Below are 24,120 nucleotides of genomic sequence, written 5' to 3'. Positions count from 1 at the left end.
TGTCAAAAAACTGCAATTGAAGAGGTCACAAACTGCTGAATTCTTTCAGATATTTTCCTATACATGAAAGAAAAAGAAAGACAAATAATATAGCTTTCACAATTTTATAACTCTTATCTGACAGAAAGAGTCTCTGGTAATTATGTCTTCTAGAGACATTAAATAGTTTGTGGCAAATAAACCTGGAGTTATCTGCTGAAAAAAAATCCCTGAAAGTATCAAATGAAGGCTCATTAACTGAACATTATACATTGTGCTTCTAGTGATAGCAAATGATTGTGGAATGTAATAGTATAATGAAAATAATGTAGGCACATGAGGGAAACAAATAGAGACTCACTATTGGGATGACAGGAATTTCTTTTATTTTCTGTTACTATGTGTGCTGAATTGACCTTGTCTGGCTGCCAGTCCCCCACTCAGCTGCTCTCTCATTATCCCCCTTCAACAGTACAGGGGGAGAGAACAAGGTGGAAAAAGAACATGAAGAAATTCAAGGGCTGAGACAAAGACAAGAAGATCACTTAATAATTACAATCACAGTTGAACCAGACTCAATTTGAGAAGAAATTATTTAATTTATTGCAAATTAAAAATAGTCTAGAATGGTGAGAAACAAAATAAAAAAGTAAAATACCCCTTCACCCTCACTCCTGTGTTGGGCTTGCATGGACAAGTCTTAAGTTAGCAGACAGGGGTGGCTACAGGAGTGGCTTCTGTGAGGAGCTGCCAGAAACTTCCCACATGTCCAACAGAACCAGCGCCATCTAGCATCAGGATGGGCCTGCTGCTGGCAAAGGCTGAACACCTCAGAGATGGTGGTAGAGCCTCTGGGATAATGCAGTTAAGAAGGACACAAAAAGCTGATGCAGAAAAACAGCAGCCATAGAGAAGAGTGAGAATGTGAGAGCAAGAATTCTGAGAGACCAAGGTCAATGAAGAAGAAGAGGGAGGAGGTGCTCAAGGTTTGGAAGCCCCTGCAACCCGTGCTGGAGATCGTGGTGAAGCAGCTGTCCTACTGCAGCCCATGAAGGTTCACAGTGGATCCGAGATCCACCTGCAGTCTGTGCAGGACTCCACTCTGGAGTAGATGGATTCTGAAAGGAGCTGTGATCTTATGGGAAGTCCACACTGGAACAGGCTCCTGGCAGGATCTGTGGCCTGGTGGAGACGGGAGCCCATGCTGGAACAGCTTTGCTGGCAGAATTAGTGACACTGTGGGAGACCTACACTGGAGCACTCTGTTCCTGAAAGATTGCACCCCATACCAGAGCCATTCATAAAGAGCTCTGGATTATGGGAAGCATTCAGATTTTAAATATTCATGGAAGGCTGTCCCCTGGGGGAGAAACCCAATGCTGGAGGAGGAGTAGAATCTGAGGGACCCTTCCACCAAGGAGGAAGGAGCAGCAACGATAATGTATGATAAACTGATCGCAACATTCATGCCCTGTCCCCCTGCACCTCTCAGCAGGAGGAGGTAGATAAAACTGATAGTGAGTTCAGCCAGAGAAGAAGGGAGGGGTAGGGGGAAGGTGTTTCTAAGATTTCAGAACCTGGGATCTAGCAAGGTTACTCCACCACAACTGCCTTCTTCACAGGCATTTCCTAGTTTCTTAGCCCTCTAAAGGGTGAAGAAGGTGCTGGTCCTCTCAGCTGCTTGTGCATCTCTAACTGTTTCTGTGGAAGCTGTACTCTCAGTTTACTGCTCCTACCCTGCCCTGTTTATCCAGGACTACCACACAACCTAGGAACAAAGTAGGAGGAGTTCAAAACTAAGGAAAAAATTGATTTATCAGGGCATAAACTGAAGGGTTCAGAACTATAGATATGAGTGTTGGAATCAGGACTACAAATAAAAATATCATAAGTAATGACTCTAGCTTTCACAGAAAAATATTCTCTGTACCTTCCAGCTCTTCTTATATCTCACTTAGAATTCAGATTTGAAAGCTTATGATCTCATGAGGTAAGTTTTCATGAGGTAACCCTGACATACTTAAATTCTAGACGAATAAGTTCCTCTAGACTTGACTGCATATTCTTAATGCAAATGTACTGTGTTAGCTAACAGTGCATTTTTAGATTCCCTTCGCCTGGATAAAACCGCTTAATAAAGGCTCAAAGAAACCATTTAAGTCTATAATATTCTGCATTGTAAGTGTCCTTACTTTCATCTGTATGAAATGTCAACTTTGATGCACATTAGGTTTTTTCAGATAAATCATGCCTCATATTTTGAAATATGTTAGTGTAGGTGGAGGTCCCCAGCAGCACTCTTAAAATTCCTTCCTCTTAGGGCAGCCTACCACCCCTGCCTGAACACATCAGCTGCTTTGGCATTCTGAATCACACACAACAGGTAAACTCATCAGGCTCTTTTTGAAATGATAATTCAAACTTACATTGACTCCATTGTTTCACATTTTTGCAAGAAGACCAAAACCTATAAAAAATTTATCAGCTTCCAACTTCCTGACTGAAGTAGTAGTGTTAAATAAATAAAATCAGCTCAGGCAACATAGTTTCATTCCCAGGGAAAAATATTCAGTTTGTAAGTTTCAGCAATCATGAACACAGCTGAAAATAAATATTTTTTCTTTGCTTCTTTGCCTGAAGATTTGATTATTTTTTCTTACTAGGACATAACCTAAAATTAAATAAGGGGTAATTCTTTGATATGAGAAATATGGCACAATTCTGGCACAACAGTGATAAGTGTAGTTGGAAAATAATTGTAAAGAGTTGATTGAGAAGGAGCACAGGCTCTTTCAAACTATCAAACTCTAGGACAGGTGGCAGTTATTAGCTTCCTGGGACCATGACACCATTATCAGGCTATATCCCCTGCCTGCCAAGTCATACTTCTTCTAAAAAAGTACAAACCTTTCAATGACTCTTTATGTGTCATATTTTCTAAGTTAGCAATATTCTAGTCTTTTTAAACAGTGTCAAAAACTGGACACAATAGTCTCACTGGTCATCAGATGAAGTGAAATAATTTTTGAACAAATCCTAGATAAAACAAAAAATTGTATTTTCTGAAATGAAATTGTCTTTTGGTTTTTTAGATGGTTAAATACAATGTCTAGAAGATTCAACTTTTTGCAATACTGCTACATTTTTCTCTAGATTATGTAGGTTCTGAGAGACATCCAAATCTTTTTCTATTGTATTTCTGTTTTCTATTTGTTCATGTTACTTCTCCTTCCCCATTTAGGCTTAGCATGTTTCTTTATAAAATCAAATTGCTTTTGTTTTACACTCTTTATTCAGTTCATCTAGCTTGTTTTGAATTCTAACCTTCTCAGCCATAGTGCTTAGTATAATTGTAGGTTGTAATCATCCTCAAATTGTAACTGTTCTTATATTGTCATAAGAATCATTATTTAATTTTTTTTTCACAGTATCATAGAAATCACATAACAATTTAGGCTGGAAGGAACCTCTGGGGTCATGTAGTCCAACCCCACTGCTCAAGCAAGGTCACCTAAAGCTGGTTGCACAGGTAGATCCATTCCTGGATGTATTTTTAGTATCTCCAAGGATGGAGATTCCACAGCCTTTCTGAGAAACTTTTTCCAGTGCCTACTGTACCTTATCGTACATTTATTGTACCGCAAAAATTTCATCCACACTAAATGTCTATATTCTTCTCTGAAAGAGTTTTAAGAGCCTTATGAATGGCACCACAGAACTATTCCCTCCCCTTTCCATTTCCAAATCTACAAAAGCAGTGAACCTGTCAAGAAAGAAATTAAGTTGGTTTGACATAATCTGTTTGATCAAATAAAAGTAATTTATTTCTTATCATTATGTTTATCAGCTTGAAACTACTATCTTTCAAGAACAAAGATAAAACTAATGTCCGTGATCCTTCTGGTCCAAATACCTTCTTTTCTTTTTCTTCTCCATCCTTGCTTGGAAAAGTGTGTGCCCTTCTGAATTTTTTTTAAACTTCCTTACAGATTTGAATTTTCAGACATAATTTTCAGTGGAGTGGTCCTTCCACTCTGACTCTCAGTATAGCACAGGGAATTTCAACAGTCCCTGATGAATAAAATATATTTAAATATTTCAATATTGTGTAGCACCCTCTCTCCATGTGCTGTACTCTTACCTTGAAAATGTTCACTTAATTATGTTGAGTATATGGTAAAAATTATAATTTTCTGTAAAAGTTGCAAAACAGGAACAAAATGTTTAGTCTTGCCTGTGATAGCTGATTTTTGGTGAAACTTTTTTTGAGTATTTTTTCCCTTATTTGAATATATTTATAGATATTTTTGTTACAGTCTTTCTGTTTCCTGTGCTTGGAATTAAATATGTACTTTAGAATTTTGTGTTTATCCTAACAGATCTGTGTAATTCTCTGATTGCTATCTATAGCAATATTTGAATATATGTAGTATCTACATTATTAACTCTAGAATTACATCATTAAAAGAGATTTTTAAATAGCTACAGAAACCTTTCTCTAAAATTAAAAAACAAAATTTAAAAAAAGAAACAAAAGAAACACAAAAGCCCCCAAAATGAAACCAAACCAAGGGAAAGAAATAACAAAAGAAACAAAACCAAACCAAAACAAGCCAAAAACACCAAAAAACAAATAATAGTTTTCTGTTGCATTTTTCATCAATTTCTTTTATAAATTACTTTAAGAATTCATTTGTAAGGACTCAAGGACATTCACCTATCAATCTGCCAAATTTGGTGGTTTAGATTTTTGCAAACCATTAATTTAATCACCGTGTTGCTTCATTCCTTCACTTCTTACCAATCATAAACTCCATTGTTTTATGGTCACGTTGCCAAAATCTGCCTTTCTTATTTAGCCTCTGTGTGGATTCTTAGCCATAGTAAAATGGAGTGCTGAAATAAAAAATCTTCCCCAATATTTCAAAGTTTTTCCATTGACTGTATCGTGCCTCAGAAAATTGTATGAATCTTTTCCTCATATCCAGACTATTCAATGGAGTATCTTTTTCATCAAATGAAAAAGTGTTAAGTATTTTGATGCTGTGTTATCACAGCCAAAATTGATTGTGGGCTGTCTGACTAGTTTCAACACTTTGTCAAATCCATGAAGACTGCATATTCTGAGCCTAAAAAGTTATTTTCTGAAACCTAATCTAAACAAATCTAATCTAACCTCATTTTCTACACTGTGAATAAAGGTTTATTATTTTTTAAAGTTCTGATTATATTCATTAAGAAAAATCACAATATTGATTTTGTAGATTTTTTCAATGGCCTCAATAAGGAATGTTTTTAATAAAATGGGTAATCTTTGATTTTTAAAAAATTTCACTGACTGTGTAAGAGAATTGTAATGTTTATCAAATATATATAGATATAGAGTGTAATTTGACTGTCTCAACACATGACTAAAATATGATCGATTTTTCAGATAAATTTTAGGATAGAAGAAAATATTAGTCCACAAAAAGCACAGAATTGTAAGTGAAACATTTGAAGAAATAATTGATCAATTTGCTTCGCAAATTATGTTCTCTTATTAGGAAAGAAAAAAATTCAAATATACTTTAATAAACAAAGGAACAATTTACGTTACAGGAATCTGCAGGTAAAGTATTTCTATTTACTTTCAATTAAGAAAAATACTAAGATTGCACAACCTACTTCAGAGAATGAGGAACAAAAAACACCTTACAAAAACAAACAAAAACCCAACCAACCAACCAACCAACCAACCAACCAACTAAACAAACCCTACTCAAAACCCATAACTAGGGAAGCTGAGAGATCAGAAAAATGTAATTGAGGCATGAAGCACACTTGACAAAAGATTAATTACTTAAAAAAATTAATATTTTATCTGTAGTTTTACTTAAGAAATATTTTAGGCACTTCATTATTTTTTCTTTGCTCAGATGCATAAGACTTAATCTACACTGCTTTGCATTAGCTATTTTGAAGTGTCATCAAAAGGCAGAATGACAGAAATTTAAGGAGAAGAATGAACAAATTATCTTCACATCCGTCACAGTACCTTTAACAGGTTACATATTCATTAAATCTATACTACAGTCATATTTTAGCTTAATAGAATAATAGTGATATCTCAGGTTCAACTCAGTTTAGCTAATGGTGAAGCTTTCATTTTAAACAGGTTAAGAGCCTTCTGCTTCACAGTGCAGTGATTTATTTTATCATCAAAATTATGACTATAACGGGAAGATTTTTAAGATACTTCCAAATAAGACAGGTAGAAAGAAAATATCCAGAAACTTCTCTTAAAACTCAAAATTGACAACCTTGCCTTCTACAAATGTAAGAAATGTGAAACAAATAGAAGTTCTGTTGTGATATCTTTAAAATGAGCAACTTCTATAGTTAAACCTCCAAGCAAAATCAAAATACTATTTTAGTCTCCTGTGTTCCTGGCAGATTACCAAAGGCTTCAATTAGTTCTTTCTACCTGGTTTTGCTCCTGGAAAACACTGACTTTATCTGCTTAGTACCCCCATGTTACTGGTTATTGTGATGCCCTTCCCTCTGTGATGTACACAATTGCCAGTACGGAGTAAAGGATCACAGAAATGCTGCAGGAGCTCCTGATGCTGACTAACTCAATAAGATAGACTCTGCAGAAAATTTCAGCTGTGTTACATGAACATATAGAACACAAGGCAAAATTGAGACAATTTTAGCTCCAATTGTGCAAAATCCAATGGGAGAAAAAAGACAATATGAACAGTGAGGCTGTGATTAACTTAAGAAGTCTTGTGGAGCAAATGCACTGACATGGGTGTGAAGTGTTCAGCAAGCTTTCACTGCACAACTTTTTTTTAATATTTGGACAAGCCTTGATGTGACTATAAAAAATAACTGGTCACTATTCCAGATTCAATATTACAGCAAATTTACAGCAACCAGATTAGTTTCCAAATAAGAACAACTGATAAAAAGGATGTTACTAAGTTGGTACAACTGCACTAAACACATAAGCTCTCTTCAGTAAATAATTAAGTGAATGGTTGTACTATCATATAAAGACTGGTGTGACTTCAGACCATTTAATATACATAATTTTATGCACTTAATTGAAAAGAAAATGCTATTATGATGATTCTTTAGTTTCATTGAGATATTATTATTAATTTATTTGCATTTTGGAACCATTACTGTTAAGGTGTCCAAGTCTGTTCAGCCCACAGAAAAAGGGAAAAAAACAGAGAAAGAGGAAAAGAGAGGAAGTGAGAGAGAAGATAAGGAACACCCAAATAATATATGTTTACCCACAAGGGAAAGTTTCTAAAATTTTGCATTTGATTAAACAACTAGGTCTGTAAGGACTCTGAATAAGATAAAAGAACTCATGAAGAAAAAATTTCCAAAATTAATACTTCCAGAATTATCTGTCAGTACAACATAGAGTAAACATAATTTGTTCTTACACAAATATAACTACTGAATTTTATTTGTTCCTATTTGTTTGCTCATTTTCTAATTAAATGAATTTTTTCAAGATTAAATAAAAACCTATTTGAGAAATACCAGACTTACTCTCATAGTGAATTAGGAAACCAACACTGGAACGACTGTTGTCCGTAGTGAACAGTAGATACATATAATTTCCAGTACTAATAAGGAACTGGGGTGCTTGTGTTCCATGGTATTCTCCAATTAATGGTGATGAATTTGCTGGCCCATCTCTGACTTCCAAAGTGTCATAATTAACTTCAGTCTGGAATCTGAAAAGGAATATGCAAGTCAGCTGGTGGGTGGATGAGCGGTGTTATTTTCTTCAACTGATAGAAATGTAACCCACTTGTAACTGACCAAGAATACCACACATAAAAAACTTGCATAGCTACAAATCCATCCATGTACTACTAAGAATAAAATGAAAGAAGGTTTCATGAATTGTTTTCCTTGCTTTTTTTGCAGTATCATAAAAAATTTTTAAGGGATTCAGTACACTTCAGATCAGCCATATGACTGGCATTCAGAAAGACATTTAGTGGGTACAAAAATGCCAATTGTCTCAAACAGAATTGCAGTATGAAGATCCAAGAAATTTTTTGCCCCCAGGTTAAGAAATATTTGGACACCCTAGGAACATCTTCAAAAACACTTCATAATTTTATCTCAATAATTTCATTATCTGATATTTGCTATTTGGCAAAAGCTGTTTTATAGATCGTCAAGTGTTTAATTTTTTTTTTGACCCAAAGCTTTTATTCTAACATAGCTTGCTACTTTAATTTCAGGTAATCATTTTTGTCCTATGAAATAAAGCAGTACAAATACTAGATTTAAATCAAGCCTTTATTTTGAAATTCGTTACTGTTATAATAAGCATGACTTCTTAGTTTACTTTAGCGTGTCAAAAAAAAACCCCAACAGGTAATGTAGACTAGAATGGAAAGTAAGGAGACTAATGAGTGTTGATTTACAAGAAAAAATAACTTTAAAATCAACAGCAGAGTCAATGTGTCTGCCAATCATTAAACCACATCACATTTCTCCAGTTCATAATGGATATCTATGTCATCTACTACTTGTTCTTAAATCAAACAGCAAAAACCCGCTCTTTCTCAAGATGAACTTGAAATGGCACTTTTTACATCAGATGCCTTTCAAGATAGTTTGGGCTTATATTAGATTCTGATATGCTGTAGCATCTAAACTATGCACACATAAATTTTCCTGTCAATGAAGTTTATGCTATTATAAAGATATTTACACTGCTCTAAATATATTTACATGCATACCCAATTGCTAGTTCAACTTCTGAGAGCAGCAGAAATCTCTACACAATACAATACATTTTCAAAGTGAACACCCTTAGCTGTCCTGCCAATATGGGACACATGTAGTGGTCTAGAGATAAGAAACTGTATTCTTGTAATTTAAGAAAAGTGCAAAATATTAAACACTTGAGAAAGGAGAAATACATGTGACATTCCTTCAAAGTGTAAATAAACTTTATACTTCATTACGAAAAGATGACAGAATGACCAAGCTCCCATCCCATTACATTTTCCAGAACAAACAGCATTGCTCTTCTAAAAATATTCTTACAGACACATCAATAAAAATAAGAATAAGCTCAGTTTTAGCCAGCATTTAATATTCTTTCTAGTTGTTCTCTCATGGTTCCCTGAAAACAAAAGCACAGCCATAAGTCAGAAAGCTTTTGCTTTGCTATCAGAGCTAATGACTGCCCAGAAACTGACTTAGGCACTTTGTATCATTCCTTCCTCTTCACACAGAAAACTCTAGATTTATGGTACTTTATTTGGATAAGCTGGATAAAATCCAGATGACTGCTTTTATGCTATCTATCCACTCTAACAGTGGAATACAGGGCTTGCAGGTTTTCTAACACATTAAGCATTTTCAGGACCCATTTCTGGCAATGAAAGCAGCTAGAATGGAACGGCCTACATCCACACTATTAAATACATCATTTAGACTCTCAAAGAAGGAGATACTATTCAAATTTCCTATTATGAATGGTTGCTTGTCCATAGTAACTCCTGTGTCTGTTTGATAATTATTTGAGAGAATGCTACTTGACAAACTCAAGAAGCATGTTGGACACTATTTCAACAATTTAGCAGCATAGACACATGAGATTTTGTTCCTGGAAAGGTTCACTGAGTACTTAATTTACCCAAATAGACTGTTACAGAGGGCATCACTAAAGTACTTGATAGTTTTTCATTACCCCTCCATAATTTCACAGATTATCCATTGATTTATCTTGCTGTAGAATGATGTAAACAGACAGATACAGCTAGGCTGCTTTAAATACTTTATTTGTACTTATAATGAATAGACTCAATATTAGTAATTGAATAGTTCAATTATTTTGACAGTTATGTTTGTGAGGCAAACTAATTAGGAATAAAGTGCTCTCAGCCAGCAATTGCAGTTTTCTTAGCAGGGCAGTATGACAACAATGGATGGCAAACCCTTGCTGGAGACAGAAACCAGAAAATAACTCTTAACAGCCGCTGCTACTCTGATAATGATCTTTATTCCCAGTGGATTCCTGCTCATGTCAAACTCAAATGTGACTTCATAATTCACTTATCTGATTTTGAGGGTTTAAAGGAATGAATTGTCTTTTGAATTGGTCTGGTTTTGTTGCTGGTTTTTATTTTTAGTCTTTGCACTTTCCCAAAAGTGATAAATCAAGACAATTTGTTATTGGAAGTTCTTCATCACTACTGAAAGTACCTAACTTAAAGGATGTTGTGTTATACTATTCTTCATACAGTTAGGTTGGTTTTGGATACAAAGGTTAGCTGTATAAATTATCAAACTATTTTTTAACAATATTCAAAGTACCAAAGATCTTCAGGTCAGCCATTTTTCTTCTACCTCTTTCCTCATGACTTGACTCAATTAGATTTTATTTTTCTGTTACCCTTCCAGGCATTAGGCACAATTTGAAATGCAAAATGTTTCAATGTAATATAATCATAGGGTCATGCACCCACTTGCTGCTCCTTCTGGAAAGTTTCTAAGGACTCTGGAAAGGCACATTTGTCTAGAAACATTAAAGCTTCATTAGCTCAAGAGTGAAATAATTTACATTATTAATATCACGTTTGTACAAAGCTTCATTCTGAAGCTTTAGGTCCATCTTTGAAGCAAGTCATATAGTGAAGTATAAAAGGGTTCCATTTTCCCCAAACTAGGCCATATACTTGACAAAATTATTTTATTTGTTGATTAATTGACAAAATCAACTACTGATTTGTAATTTGCTATATCAGACAGCAAAGCCAGTTTTTCTTGTGAGCAATAAAAATGGTTTTCCATAGAATTTTTAAATTGGGTAACAAAACCTTTGTGTTGACAAAAGAAAATTATTTTATTGCAAAAGCAATGTTTTACTATTATTAACAAACATAACACTTTTAATAAAAGTGTTATGTTATTATAAAAGTGTTATTATAACGTGATGTAGTAAAGTTAGACAATTTTCTAAACCTTTCAGAAAAGCTCCATAAGTCTCCAAAGAAAACATGGAAAGTTTTTTTCTTCGTCTACCAAAACCAAAATGCAGGATATTAATACTGCTTTGCAATTGAAACAATTAGGGATCAGCAACAGAATCCATTTGCTATTAATGCTGAGATAACATTGAAGTAGATTAATTGTGTATCTGCTGTACTTCAAAAATGATATGTGATCAGAATTCTTCATTTTATAAACTCCAAGTTATTTAATGTCATTGCAGTTCAATTTGTACACAAAACTCCAGAATTCTGCAATGAAAAATGTGAGTGCATCTGTCTAAAATTCAGCAAATTGAGTTCTTAAACTGCACCACATGTCACAGAAGCCTATGTTTCTTATTATTTTCTCAGAAATATTGTCATCACACTGTTAAGGTCACATGCATTCAACATCAGGCAATGCATTTCCTTTTATAAAACTTAAATGCTCCATCTTATAACTTAAACTGCTATTTCCATTTAAGAAGATGTCTCTGAAAACCTCAGGCTTCTGAACACTAATTAAAAAAAAAAAAAGATTGCAAATAAATATAAACTTATAAATACTATGAAGTCTTTAATGAGGAAAAAAAGTCAGCATCTTAAATTTCTGGAACTTCCCGCTGAGTACAATGGAAGCAAACAACACATTAGAAAAACATATTTAATTGCCTGCTCATAGGAATAGTATTGTGACTGTTGCAATGAGGTTCCTTTATGTGGTTTGAGTTCTTAACATATATACTTATTCTTCAATACTAAAACAAGTGTTTATGCTCAGACCTTACTTCTTGTTTAACTTTATGATACTCACTTGTCAAAAGTGATCTTAATGGAATTTCCTGGTCTTGCTTCAATCACCCATTCACAATTAAGCGAGTCCTTGTAATACCCTGGCCAACCTGGTGGCAAGATAACACCACTCGATGCTGTCAAATGTCCACCACATGGTGCTGAAAGAAAAAAAAACATGTATATTTGTAACATACAAATTATTTCTAATATATTATATTCAAAGAAATTGCAAAAATCAAACTAAAATGCATATAAATATGTTTAATATAGTTTTAATATTTTAACACAGCACTTTGATTTCTTCAGACATAAGGCCTGCAATGCGTCTTATCAAGACTTATTACTCTCTTATTATATATTTTAACACACAGAGCATGGCACTTGGGTCTACCAGCCTTCCTTCCAAGCACAGTATAATATTAAAAAATGATACTGTCTCATCACATTTAAATCCAGTATGATTTGACATTGACATGGAAACATCAGACAAATTGTTCCAAGTAATTATTACCGCTGTTCTGTGCCACCTTTTTGAGTAATCACTGAGCTCAGTGGAACTGGCAGTTGTAAATATTCCATTGGATCATAGAATGGTTTAAGTTGAAGGGGATGTCTGGAAATCATCTAGTCCATTTCCTGCTCAAAACAACAGATTGCACAGAACCATGTCCAGTCAGGATCATGCCTTTCCTCCAAAGTCAGATACTCCCCAGACCTTCTGGACAATCTGTTTTAATGTTCGATCCCTCTCACAGTGCAAGGTTTTTCTATCTTTAAACCAAAATCCATGTATTTCAGTTTCTGTTAACTGCCTTTTATCTGGTCATTTTGCACCACTGAGGAGAGTGGTGCAAACCACTTCCTTCTTTAAACCATCCTATCAGTTATCTGTACATATTGACAATATCCCTCTTGAGTCCTGAGCCTTTTCTTTTCCAGTCAAGACAAGCACAGTTCCTTCAACCTCTTCCTGTATGACAGATGCTCGAAGTCCTTACTTATCTTTGTGACCCTTCACAGGACTCACTGCAGTTATGTCCACATTTCTCTTGTGCTGTGGATCCCAGAAGGGCACACAGTGCTCCCAACACATCCTCACCAATGCTGAATAGATGGGAAAGATCTGTCATTTATTTTCAGCCCATTTCTCCTGCCTCTCTCGTCCCTCTAAACAGCAGCACAAACATCTGGAACACCAGCCACTCCCCCCAGTTTTACATCATCTTCAGACTTGCTCAGAGTACATTCTGCCTTAGCATTCAGTTCAGTACTGAAGGTTTTAAACAGTATTGGATAGGGGATTGACCCCTGGGCTACACCTCTATCAATTAACCTCCAGTGTGACACTGCCCACGATTCTATGAGCCAAATAGTTCAGACCATTTTCAGTCCACTTCACTGTTCACTTCTCTAGCCCCTACTTCATCAGTTTGTCATTGAGAATTTTGCATGACACAGTGCCAAACACGTTACTAAAACTGAACATCCATTACTCTCCCCTCATCCATCAGACAGTTCATCCTAACACAGAAGGCTATTAGGTTGGTCAGGCATGATTTTCCTCTTCATAAATCCATGTTGATTACTCCCAGTCACCACAGTTTTCTTCATTTTGTCCTATTTTTGGCTTGGACAGAGTTAATTTTCTTGCAGCAGCCTTGAGGGTGCAGAGTTTGGAGCTGTGTGGGCACACCTGAGTAGTTATTCCATACCACTCACCACATCTCTGTGGGTCAGAAGTCAGAAACTTCACTTGCAAGAAGAAGAGAATGTGACATGAGGTGGAGAAAAAACATGAGCAGGAGGATCTGGGGGGGCATTTTATCTTTGTCTTGGTGGCCACCCACACTTGGAGCCTGGTCCAGCTGGTTGGTCAGTCAGGCAGTGGGTGAGCACTTTTTTGTATGTAAATCACCCTCTCCTATACTTTCGTTATTAATATTGTTGTTCTTACTATCTTATCTCATTGCTGTTTCCCTATCTCAACTCAGAATATCTGCCTTTCGTCCCACTCTCACAGGAGGGGGTGGAGGGGGAAAGAGCAGCTGCATGTGGCTTAACTTCCAGCAGGGTTTAAACCACAGCACATGGTTTGGAAATGGTTTCAAGGAATATTGCTACATCACCTTTCCCAGTGATAGAGATAAGACCTGTAGCTCTTCAGATCTTCTCTCTTTCCATTCTCCAAGACTGGAATTTGCTTTCTTCCAGTCTTCGGGGATCTACCTCGTTTAAACCAGCTTCCCAAGATATTGAGTGACCTTGTGGTGTCATTGGATGGCTTATTCAGAAATCTTGGCTGCATCCCATCAGACCCATTCCTCTGTGTCAAATTTGTTTGAACGTTCTCTAACCTGATCCTCCTCCATAAAATGTTGAAAAAAAAATGTATTGCAAGAGGGCTGTGAAAATGACAGGGCTAGACAGGGCCATTTTTCAGAGCAAAATTAAAGGACTTTGGAGCAGGATTAAACAACAGCAGAAATGACAGAACAAATTTAGGAAAACATGAGTGCCTTAAAAATTTAAGCTGTCATGGCACAGGGCCTTGGGATGTTATGTTTTACTAAAGGCTATGGCACAGCATTACAGAGGAACACTTTCAAGGTCAGGTGAATTTATCTTAGTATCATTTATATTGTCCTCATAGAAGAAGTCAATGATATAATTATCAGAAAATTCTACATTTCAGTGCAAGAAATCTTTCTAGATTTCTTCTGTTTCTCTAAGCAGTGACAAACCTACCTATTATGCCATACAGAAATGGATGGCAACATGAATTTCTGAGTCGTAAATTAATATGCCTAATTTTATTTCAATGTTTCTAGCAACATAAAAAAAACTAATCAGAGAGGTTTTATGATTTCAGTTGACTTGCACTCGTCTCAAGGAATTTTTTCCAGATTTGAGCAATAAAAGCAACCCACAAATCCTGAAACACACCGAATTTTCTTTGAAGCAAAATGAAAGGCCATTAAAATGGCATTTACCTTACATGTGTATAGTTAATGAGGAAATCAATTTATTCCATAGTGGTTTTATTAAATTAATTTCATCATACTGTGAACAAGAACAGTCCTAAGACTTGATCCTCAACTGATTATAGCACTTCATGTACATAATTTAGTTCATGTATTTCAAGTGTTGCTTACAGAGACAGTTATGTATGAAAAAAACACAGAGCAGAGCAACAACAAAAAAAACCAACAGCTATTCAGATATCTCAGACAGCTAGAAGCAAACTAAATCATGCTTAGGTTTCTTAGTCCATAATCCAAGCCCAGAAGCTCCTTCAATTATCAAGAAAATCCACATCAGAAAGGAACATATCCTGAGCCTAACTACTGCTTTCTATAAAAGAAACAAAGAGCAAAATCTTAAAAAAAACCCAAAAAAAACCCCAAAAACAAAAGCAAAAAAAACCCGAAAAAAACAAAAAAAAACCAAAAAAAACCCCCAAAAAAACAAAACAAAAATAAAAAACCAACCAACCAACCAAACAAAAAAAGCCAAACCAAACCAACCAAAAAAAAAAAAAAAATCAAACCCCAAGCCACTCTTAAACATTTCAAAAGGATAACTGAGGGGCACCTATATATTTTCTGGAAAAGTAATTTCTGTAATTTTTTTTTTTCTCTCTTTTTTTTTCTCTTCAAAGTGCACATCTTTGGTCCTTTATCTATGCATTTTCAAAAATAAAGTTACACAAAGATTACACTGAATACTTTAACAATTGAATCTAGAGTTTCAAAATGAGAAAAAAATCTTCTGACAAAAATCAACACCCTACTCCCTGCTTTGGAGTGGGCTGGGTTTTCTCTAAGAATAAAAGAAAAACCCTGCTCCACTGTAAAACATGCTTTAATCAGGGTCAGAAATTTTGCTAATACAACATCCAGGCTCACATACACTTCTAACAGACTGCAGACATGGAAGAGTTCTTCAATATTTTAAAATTTTCTTTAAAATGCACAGTCTTATGAGAACTGAGTTCTCAAATGGCCCAAATAACAAGTGATACGATCCAAATCCTTAAGTAATTGCAATGACACTGAAATTAATGGAAATGCAAGATTTAGAAGGTTTGGATTAGCTGTCCCAAAAAATCCTTTTAAACTGGAGTCTGTCTATGTATCTATGTATCTATGGTTTAATAAAATGTATACATTTTGAACATAAGTTTTAAAAAAACCCATACTTTAGTCATTTATTAAATGCACTCATCTGCCTTGACTTTAGACCTATCAGTTAAGCATCAAGCAATTCTTCTTACTGTATTTCATTCTAAGGAGAGTTTTAAACCTTAGTAGATATCATCTTAGTCTATTTATTCACCTAAGGATGGAAAGCAAATAAATATGTAAATTTTTTGGCAATATCATGGATATTAAACATAGCTCTGGTTTTCACTATATTTCTCAGAAATAAGTGTACTGCAGGTTATATTATTACACATAGAAATTCAGGTATACTTTCATTTTGAGAAAGTTAAGGGGTAAATTTTCAAAAAGGACTTCTAAATAGGTGCTTTATTTACTTCCTATGTGTTAGATAATTATTCTTCAGTATGTACAGCCAAAACTGTTATAGCAGTTATAATTCACAACTGAGTAATGATGGTGACAATCAGAACTTGGAAACAATAGCAGCCAGATTTTTAGAATGCTAATTTATTCCAAGAATATAAAAGCAAGCTATCTTGTTTCTATTACTGCGCTCTCACTTGACTGGAAGAGTGTTAAGACGAATTAATAACTTCAGGTAAAGCAGTCTTATTTATGTGCAAAATGAAAAAGTAAACTAAATTTAAATAGTGTCATTATTCAAGCTGTAGGTGCAAAGTAAAGATTGTGCCCTTACCTTCACAACGTGGGACAGTGGAGCTCCATACTACATTTCCATCTTGCATAATACAGGTTATGGATTCAGAGCCTTGAGTCTTCACAAAACCATCATCACAGTGAAAGGAAACAGAACTTCCCAGAAGGAATCTGTCTCCAAAACGCCTTCCATTTATAGGAATGCCTGGATCGTGACACTCATTCTGACCAAAGGCTGATAAAAACATAGTAATAGTGCTGGTAATAAAACCCACAATAGCAGCAATAATAAAACCCATCCATTTTAACTTTGTGTCTAGTTTTTTGGAAGAGGAGGAGAACAATATTTCAGTTGTAATACAGTATATGTAATATATATATATATGTGTGTATATATAACATAGTAATATATAATTCAAAGTATAGAAAATTTCTCAATAAAAATTCAGCTTCAAATCCAATGACATGCAACATAGTTGGAATTCAGAAGTTTTTGGGTATATGTGGCTTAGATACACAAGAATAGTTTGTCTAAATTTTCCTCTGGACAAAATCCAGCTGTTTTGCCTCTAACATAAGGGAATTTGGATTGTTTAACCCAAAGGAAGGGAGGTTGAGGGGAGCCCCCGTTGCTCCCTACAGCTACCTAGAAAGAGGTTGCAGCAAAGTGAATATTGGCCTCCTCTTACAGGTACTAAGTGATAAAACAAGAGGAAATGGCTTCCCCTTTTTTCTTCCTGCCATTTTTCTAAGGAAAAAAATTATCCCCTCCTATAAAAGCAATTTAGGCATCTAAGACTTAAAAAAGATTGAAATCAATGAATTTCAGCTTTATATGGGGAATCTTTCCAAATAATGCAAGAAAACACCTAGGCCACAAAAACTATATTTTAATTGACACAACACAGAAACAGTGCAAAAGGTCTCAAAGACAACTTTATTGCCAATTAACTTCTATAACCTTAGAAGATAATTTTTTCAGTTAAAATGATAACCTCTGTAAAAGTAGCGTCTTTGAATGACTCATAAAACTTTTAGGAGAGTTAGCAATCTATGGCAAATGTAAAAATGTTTTCTAGAAGACAATACTGTTACTGGTTTTCTATTGAGGGTATTGTTTAGTAATATCTTTTTATATAAACAAAACAGAGGGCCATCTGCAGCCAGATATTTCTTAGCCTGGTTGCCCAAACAGGAGACACTTATTTTCTCGGCAGCTCTCTATATGTACATGACCAGTAGGTCCACATTTAACAGCTTTGGGACTGGTTGTCCAGTTACAATTAAACTTTGTACATTTGAGAATTGCCTTCTCAAAGGTAGCACATTCTTAAAATTAATAAAGGGACAGGAGCTGAATAGAAGATTTATTCCAAATTTGTGTATTCTTATAGGGAAGACTTCTGCATCAGTTCAGTTGTGTTCTAGACACTAGAAAAACTACAGAATGTAACTGCTATGTGTATCTAGAAGAGATCTCTATTCTTAGGGGTTTGTATTCTTAAATTCCACCCTATTCAACTAGAAAAAACCATACAAAAGCAAAACACCTTCCCACAACTATTCATTTGTATTGATGATTACTATCATGTTTTTCCAATTAATATTTGGGATCTAAGATTAATACCTTTATGAACTTATTCCTGATGGTTCCATTAGGAAGTATATTAAATTACATGCACTGGATACTTTGATGTGAAAGACCTGGACTTTAGTTATGGCATCTGCATTTACACAGTGTGAATAAAAAAGACAAATGATAAATAATTTGTCTTTTTTATTCATACTGCGTAAATGCAGTATGCATCCTCAGCACTGTCCCAATTAAAGTAAATAAATGATAAAGATTCAGATAAGCTAATGAATACAAGGAAGACATCTGAAAACAGTGCAATTATACAATCATTACAATTTACTTCTGAAATAAATATAAATATAAATATAAATATAAATATAAATATAAATATAAATATAAATATAAATATGTTTTAAATATTATGAAGAAAGCCTAAAACTAAGCACAAAATAAAAAGCAGAAGTTCTTACTTGTGTAAGTGATATTAAATCCTCTTCCAGTGGTAGAGTGATCTGACTGAAATTCAAGTCTTACTATGTGCCCACTACTAGCCAATTGAGAAGGGACCTCATTGCCAGAGAATGTGCCAAGAGGTGGTAAATCTGAAATCCCATCATCTTTGATTGTAAGGTAGTCAAATTGAGGTTCTACGTCAAAGTCATTGAAAATCAGATGGATTCTGCTTCCTGGCTCCGAGATAATTAACCAAACACAGTTCATATTGTTCCCATATTCCTCAGGATAATTTGGAGAAAGAATAATTCCGGATGGTGTGGTGAAGTTGAAGAAACATGAAACTAAAGGAAAGAACAATAAGATTCTCAAAATACTATCCACAAACTTTATAAATGTTTGTCTTTCTATTTTTTTTTTTATTATTCTTGTGGAAAAGAATGATTTTGAAGCCTGGATGTCAAAACTACTATACATACAAGCAGAAAATGTTTAACACTTTCAGAAGAGTTCTCCAATATTTTGTGTCCCAAGTGAATCTGAGTGACTTAAACAGGGCCTGCAAGAGATTTGCATGTAGTGAATACCATGAAAGTAAAAGTAATGCTTGATGCATCAGAATTTGCAAAAAATTGGCAGGTTTGTTCTAAAATGAAAATATGATCTCCAAATTTGAATGATTTTTTTTCCAAATATCCATTAAACTGTATTTAACAATCAAAATAATCAAGCACATGGGCCAGTTTTGTCTGTAGTATACAAAGTTCATTCTGATGTAAATAACAGTGGAAATTTAAATGTGACTGAATCAAGAAATCTTAAGAGTATATGGTCTGAACTTATTTTACCCTAGTTTTCCTTTGATGGCATAGAACAAAACCAAAAATTATTCATAGCTATACTCCTTTGTTACTATTTTGAGCCAATTTTCATTAAGACATTGCCTAACTGGTTTCAGAGTTTTGACCTTGTGACTGGTACTGTAGGCAGAAGTACAGTATATTCAGAAAGGGTAAGACTCACTGAATATTAGTTAACGCAAAGGACAACCATTATTCAGCTCTTCAAATGTGTCAAACTGAACTCAGAGCATGTAAGTAGATGTTATATTCCATGCTTTTTTATAGGGCATGTGCATATGTAACACTGGAAGCACAGTAAAATATTTTACATGGCCAACACAAACTGATGCAGCAATCCAATGCAATACAGCACCATGAAGAAACACAACTTCTTGTGTTTCAGTCTTCCAAGGGAACTGCAGCTGAACTGTCTCTGTGCCTAGGTTTTACATGCTAAGACACAATTCAGCACTGCAAGGCCTATTGAGGATTATTCTGGTCCAGAGCAATCTTGCTCAGTTTGTTAAGTCCCGTACCAACATAGCTTCAAAGTACATACATGTCCAAACAGAATAGGACACCTCACAAAGGTTGCGATGGTTGTCAAATCCAGTACTGATTTGTACGACTCTTTATAGGAAAATTTAACATAATCTGCACAACTGAAGTGCCTAATATACCTGTGTACTTGAAAGATTTGCTCTATTTTACAAGAAAGGAAGAAAAAAGAAAAGGAAAAAAACCCAACCCAACTAAACTGCACCCCCCCAAAAAAACCCCACACAAACAAACAAACAAAAAACACCCAAGCAAACACAAAAATAAAAACTAACCCAACAACCCTCTTTTAACAACAAATATATTTTATCTTTTAAAACAAAAATCACAACTAATGACCTTTCCTAAACTTTTTCTATGTTTCATATTCTTAACTTCTTTATATTCATATTCACAACTTTGTGATGTATCACATTAAAAAAAAAAAAAGAAAGCCAATCTTTTCTTATGTGGGTTTGCAGGCTGTTTTGCACTGCCTGAATGAAACCTGTACGTGCCACAGAGTCCTTTTGAATGCTTTTCTGCTATTAGGAATTGCTCACTTAGAATCTAATTCAACATACATTTACATGAAGAGTGTTAAGTGGTTCAATTACATAGAAAATGAGTGTAAAGAACATTCTGAAAACAGTCCTGCGTGACGTTCCCCATAAATGAGCCACCAAGACAATTGAAAAAAAAAAAAAACCCATGATGGAAAAAGTCTTCAAGGTACTTTGAAGTATTTTCCTGTTGATTAGTCACAAAAGTTAAGAAATGCAAGAGGTTAAGGTCAGAAAAATAACACAGAAAAAATATAATAATTCTTACAAACACAGCTGGGTTTGTTGCCAGACCACTGGTTATTTTGTTGACATGTAATCGTTCTCTCTCCCACCAGTTCAAAAGCTGCTTGACATTCAAAGGTAAGTGTGTCTCCATGCAGAAAACTGCTGCCGGTTCTTTTCCCATATGATGGAATTCCAGGATCACCACAACCTCCTTTCTCTATTTCTGAATATCAAAAAATTCAAATGCAATAACAAGGAACATATATTTTCAATCAATTTATATGTCAGTATCAGAAATATTTTCAAAATATTTGGCATTATACATTAAAATAATATTGACAGCTGAAAATGAACTAGACGTAAATGCTGTGCAACTGCCTCAAAGATGACTTAGGATCTAAAGTCCTTTCACAAGCTAATAGCTTCCATACCTGCATTGCTGCATTGCTGAAAATAACAAAATACTTATATTTAACTGCATGACTGCACCAAATTACCGCATATTTGAAGGTAAAATTATAAAGCCACAGTCTACATCCTACCCATGGAGACATAGTACATGTAGATCATTTCTCTCACAAAATACTCATATGAAAGAATCTCTTAATTCTCACATCTGCAATTCCATTTATAAGTCTATCAACAATATGATTAAAAGTATATAACTCCCTAATAGAGTGAATATATTTTAGGTTAAAATAGCTGAAATATAATATAAACAAAATTGAGGAATTATTTCTTAATCACATACTTCAAATTAGAGCCACATTTTTCCCCACTGCATTCAGCTATGCTGAAAATAAATTAACATTTTGGATAATACTTCAAGATATTCTCTAGGAGCTCTGTTTCTTAAATTATTTAATTTGTAGATCTCAAATCTACATACACCAGATAAGGCTATAAAAAATTCAAGTCTTATGGAATTTATGAATACCATTAGTATTAGAAAAGAAAACGTAAGTATTAAATGCCTGTGACAGAATCATCTTACAAAATACTATGCACATGACTGCTTATCAAAAAATGAAGGCTCCATTTCTTTGCTATTAAATTGAAAGCAATTTTTTTTTAATTAACTTGCCTTTGATCAGAAAAAAATAACAACAAAGCACTTCTGATTCTATAAACTGTGTTGCTGCATATGTAATGAAATTATGTAAATATGATTCAAATGAAAGTACAGATAAAGTTCTTGGTTTTTAAATATTTTACAGTTCAGTCTAAGGTATGAAATCAGAAACATTCAAGATAACAAGAAAATTCAACTCACTGAATTAAATATTAACATAATTTAACACAATTGAAAATGTTTGCTGTCAAATATTGTTAAATCAAATTCTGTTAAACCCTGGCAGAAGTGTACACCTTGACTCAGCAACAGAAATTTTAAGATACAGGATACAAAATTATGACATGTGAAATCAATCCACTATGTTTACACTATTAAAGCAGTCATTAACAGATTGTTGACAGACATGCTGAGAAAGGTATGGTACATAAAGAGTTTCTTCCTAAAATCTAATCTAGAACTACCCTCCTATCGGAAACAGGGAGCCCCCGACCAAAGAATGAATGATGAGTAGGACTCCATGGATCTCAGAAGGCTAATTAATTACTTTATCATACTACGTTATTCTATACTACATTACACCGTGTTACATTACATCTAAACTGAATCTGCCAAGCACCCAACAGAATCCCATGACTGTCAGCCGACCGTCCTGATACACATACACGTGGATTCAATTGGTCAGTGAATCAAAACACTCACACTAGAATCCAATTACCAATTCACTTCAGGTAAGCAACCTTCCACAATGCATTCCACTTTCACACAACATGGGCGCAGCAAATGAAATAAGAATTGTTTTGATCATTCTTTTCTCTGCTTCTCTCACTGCTTCTCTCTGGTTCGGAGAATGTGAATCCCATACCCTCCTTCAGTTTAAAACCATTCCCCCTTGCCCTGTCATTAGATGCTGTTATGAAAAGTCCCTCTGCAGTTCTCTTGAAGGCTCCCATTAGGTACTGCATGGTGCTCTAAGGTGATCACAGAGAGGCTTGTCAAGCATTGGACCAGGCTGCTCAGGGAAGTGGCTGAGTCACCATCCCAGCACTATTTAAACAATATGTAGATGTGGCATCGAAGGACATCATTTAGTTGGGGAACTGGGTTAATGGTTGGACTGATGATCTTGAATGATTCTCTGATTCTCTTTAGTCAAAAGCTGCATTTCATTACATTAACAATTCAAAACTAAGGGAACACGCAGAAGACCAAAATAATGGCTTTGTATTTACACATAAATAATACTCTTTCTTTAGATCTAGAGTAGTAGGTGTGTAATGATTTCCAAAATTTTTCTGTCCTCTGGGATTTTGCACAGGTTTTTTACCTGTTTGACTTGTACTGATGTAGTCGTTGAACAATTTTTTAAAATGTCTAAATGCAGCTGAGATGCATTGTGTGTATTGCTCCAATACAGATATGGATTATTGCGTTTCATAAATTAAGAAATGCCCTGCATCATCATTCATCAAAAGAGAACATTTCAGACCAATTCTGTTGAAGTTATGTTTAGGTCTTAGAAAAATCCTATGGGATAGGAAATGTTCTTAAAAGAACAAACATGAAAATAAAATCTATGCTAACCTATTTAGCACGGTAATTAAAGCCCTGTTCTTTTAGGATGATTCTGTGTGCTCATTCAGTGCTGAACTTCTTTTGATCTGAGTTCTTAGAGCTGTGTGAACTTCATGAAGTTTGCACATAAACTCTCAAGCCTAAATTTAAACATCAGCTCCCTCTGGTTATCAAAATATTAATATTGATCTTATGCAATTGTTCTTGGCTTTCATGTACCATCTTTCAATAGCCTTGGGAAACAGACTTTTCATCTTGTTTGTAAACTAGAAATATTTACTCAGTTTCAGGGAATATTCTTTCTTTCATGTTAGAAGAATGACAACATTAGATTTCTGACTGTAAGGTCATATCTGAATTTAATTGAAAGACATTTCTGTTGCTCTGTTTTCTTTCAAATGAAGAAATATGGTGATTCAAAAGTGATATTAAGCATTTAAATATGTATCATGGTTACTATTTGAAAGGTGTCACATTGCAATTCAAGTATTTTTTGATGTAAAGACTTTGATTATGGTATCTGAAATGTTTAATAAAATAATACATGGCTTAGATTTTGAACTCTTAAACGTACTATTCATGGAAAGAGTAATTAATTGGTTTTCCTCTCTTGTGACTAGATTATAAATACAAAGTTTAAATTAAATTCTTACTGTTGCTGTGTTTTCATTCAC

The 24,120-nt window shown here is 34.6% G+C and overlaps 1 protein-coding gene across 1 annotated transcript in view; it reads right to left on the bottom strand.

Moving 5' to 3' along the window:
• The window catches only part of CSMD1 (CUB and Sushi multiple domains 1), a 1,057,667-nt gene that overhangs the window by 236,509 nt on the left and 797,038 nt on the right, over nt 1-24,120 (bottom strand). The window contains exons 13-17 of the mRNA XM_005426386.3: nt 20,840-21,022; nt 18,647-18,973; nt 16,641-16,835; nt 11,800-11,938; nt 7,534-7,721 (exon numbers count right to left, since the gene is read on the bottom strand). Coding sequence (XP_005426443.2) covers nt 7,534-7,721; nt 11,800-11,938; nt 16,641-16,835; nt 18,647-18,973; nt 20,840-21,022 — 1,032 coding nt within the window. The remainder of the gene's footprint in view (nt 1-7,533; nt 7,722-11,799; nt 11,939-16,640; nt 16,836-18,646; nt 18,974-20,839; nt 21,023-24,120) is intronic.

Source organism: Geospiza fortis, unplaced genomic scaffold, assembly GCF_000277835.1.
Source record: "Geospiza fortis unplaced genomic scaffold, GeoFor_1.0 scaffold56, whole genome shotgun sequence".
NCBI lineage: Eukaryota > Metazoa > Chordata > Aves > Passeriformes > Thraupidae > Geospiza > Geospiza fortis.
The sequence above is the reverse complement of the archived record's forward strand: the minus strand, read 5'-3'. Positions and strand labels throughout refer to the sequence as shown.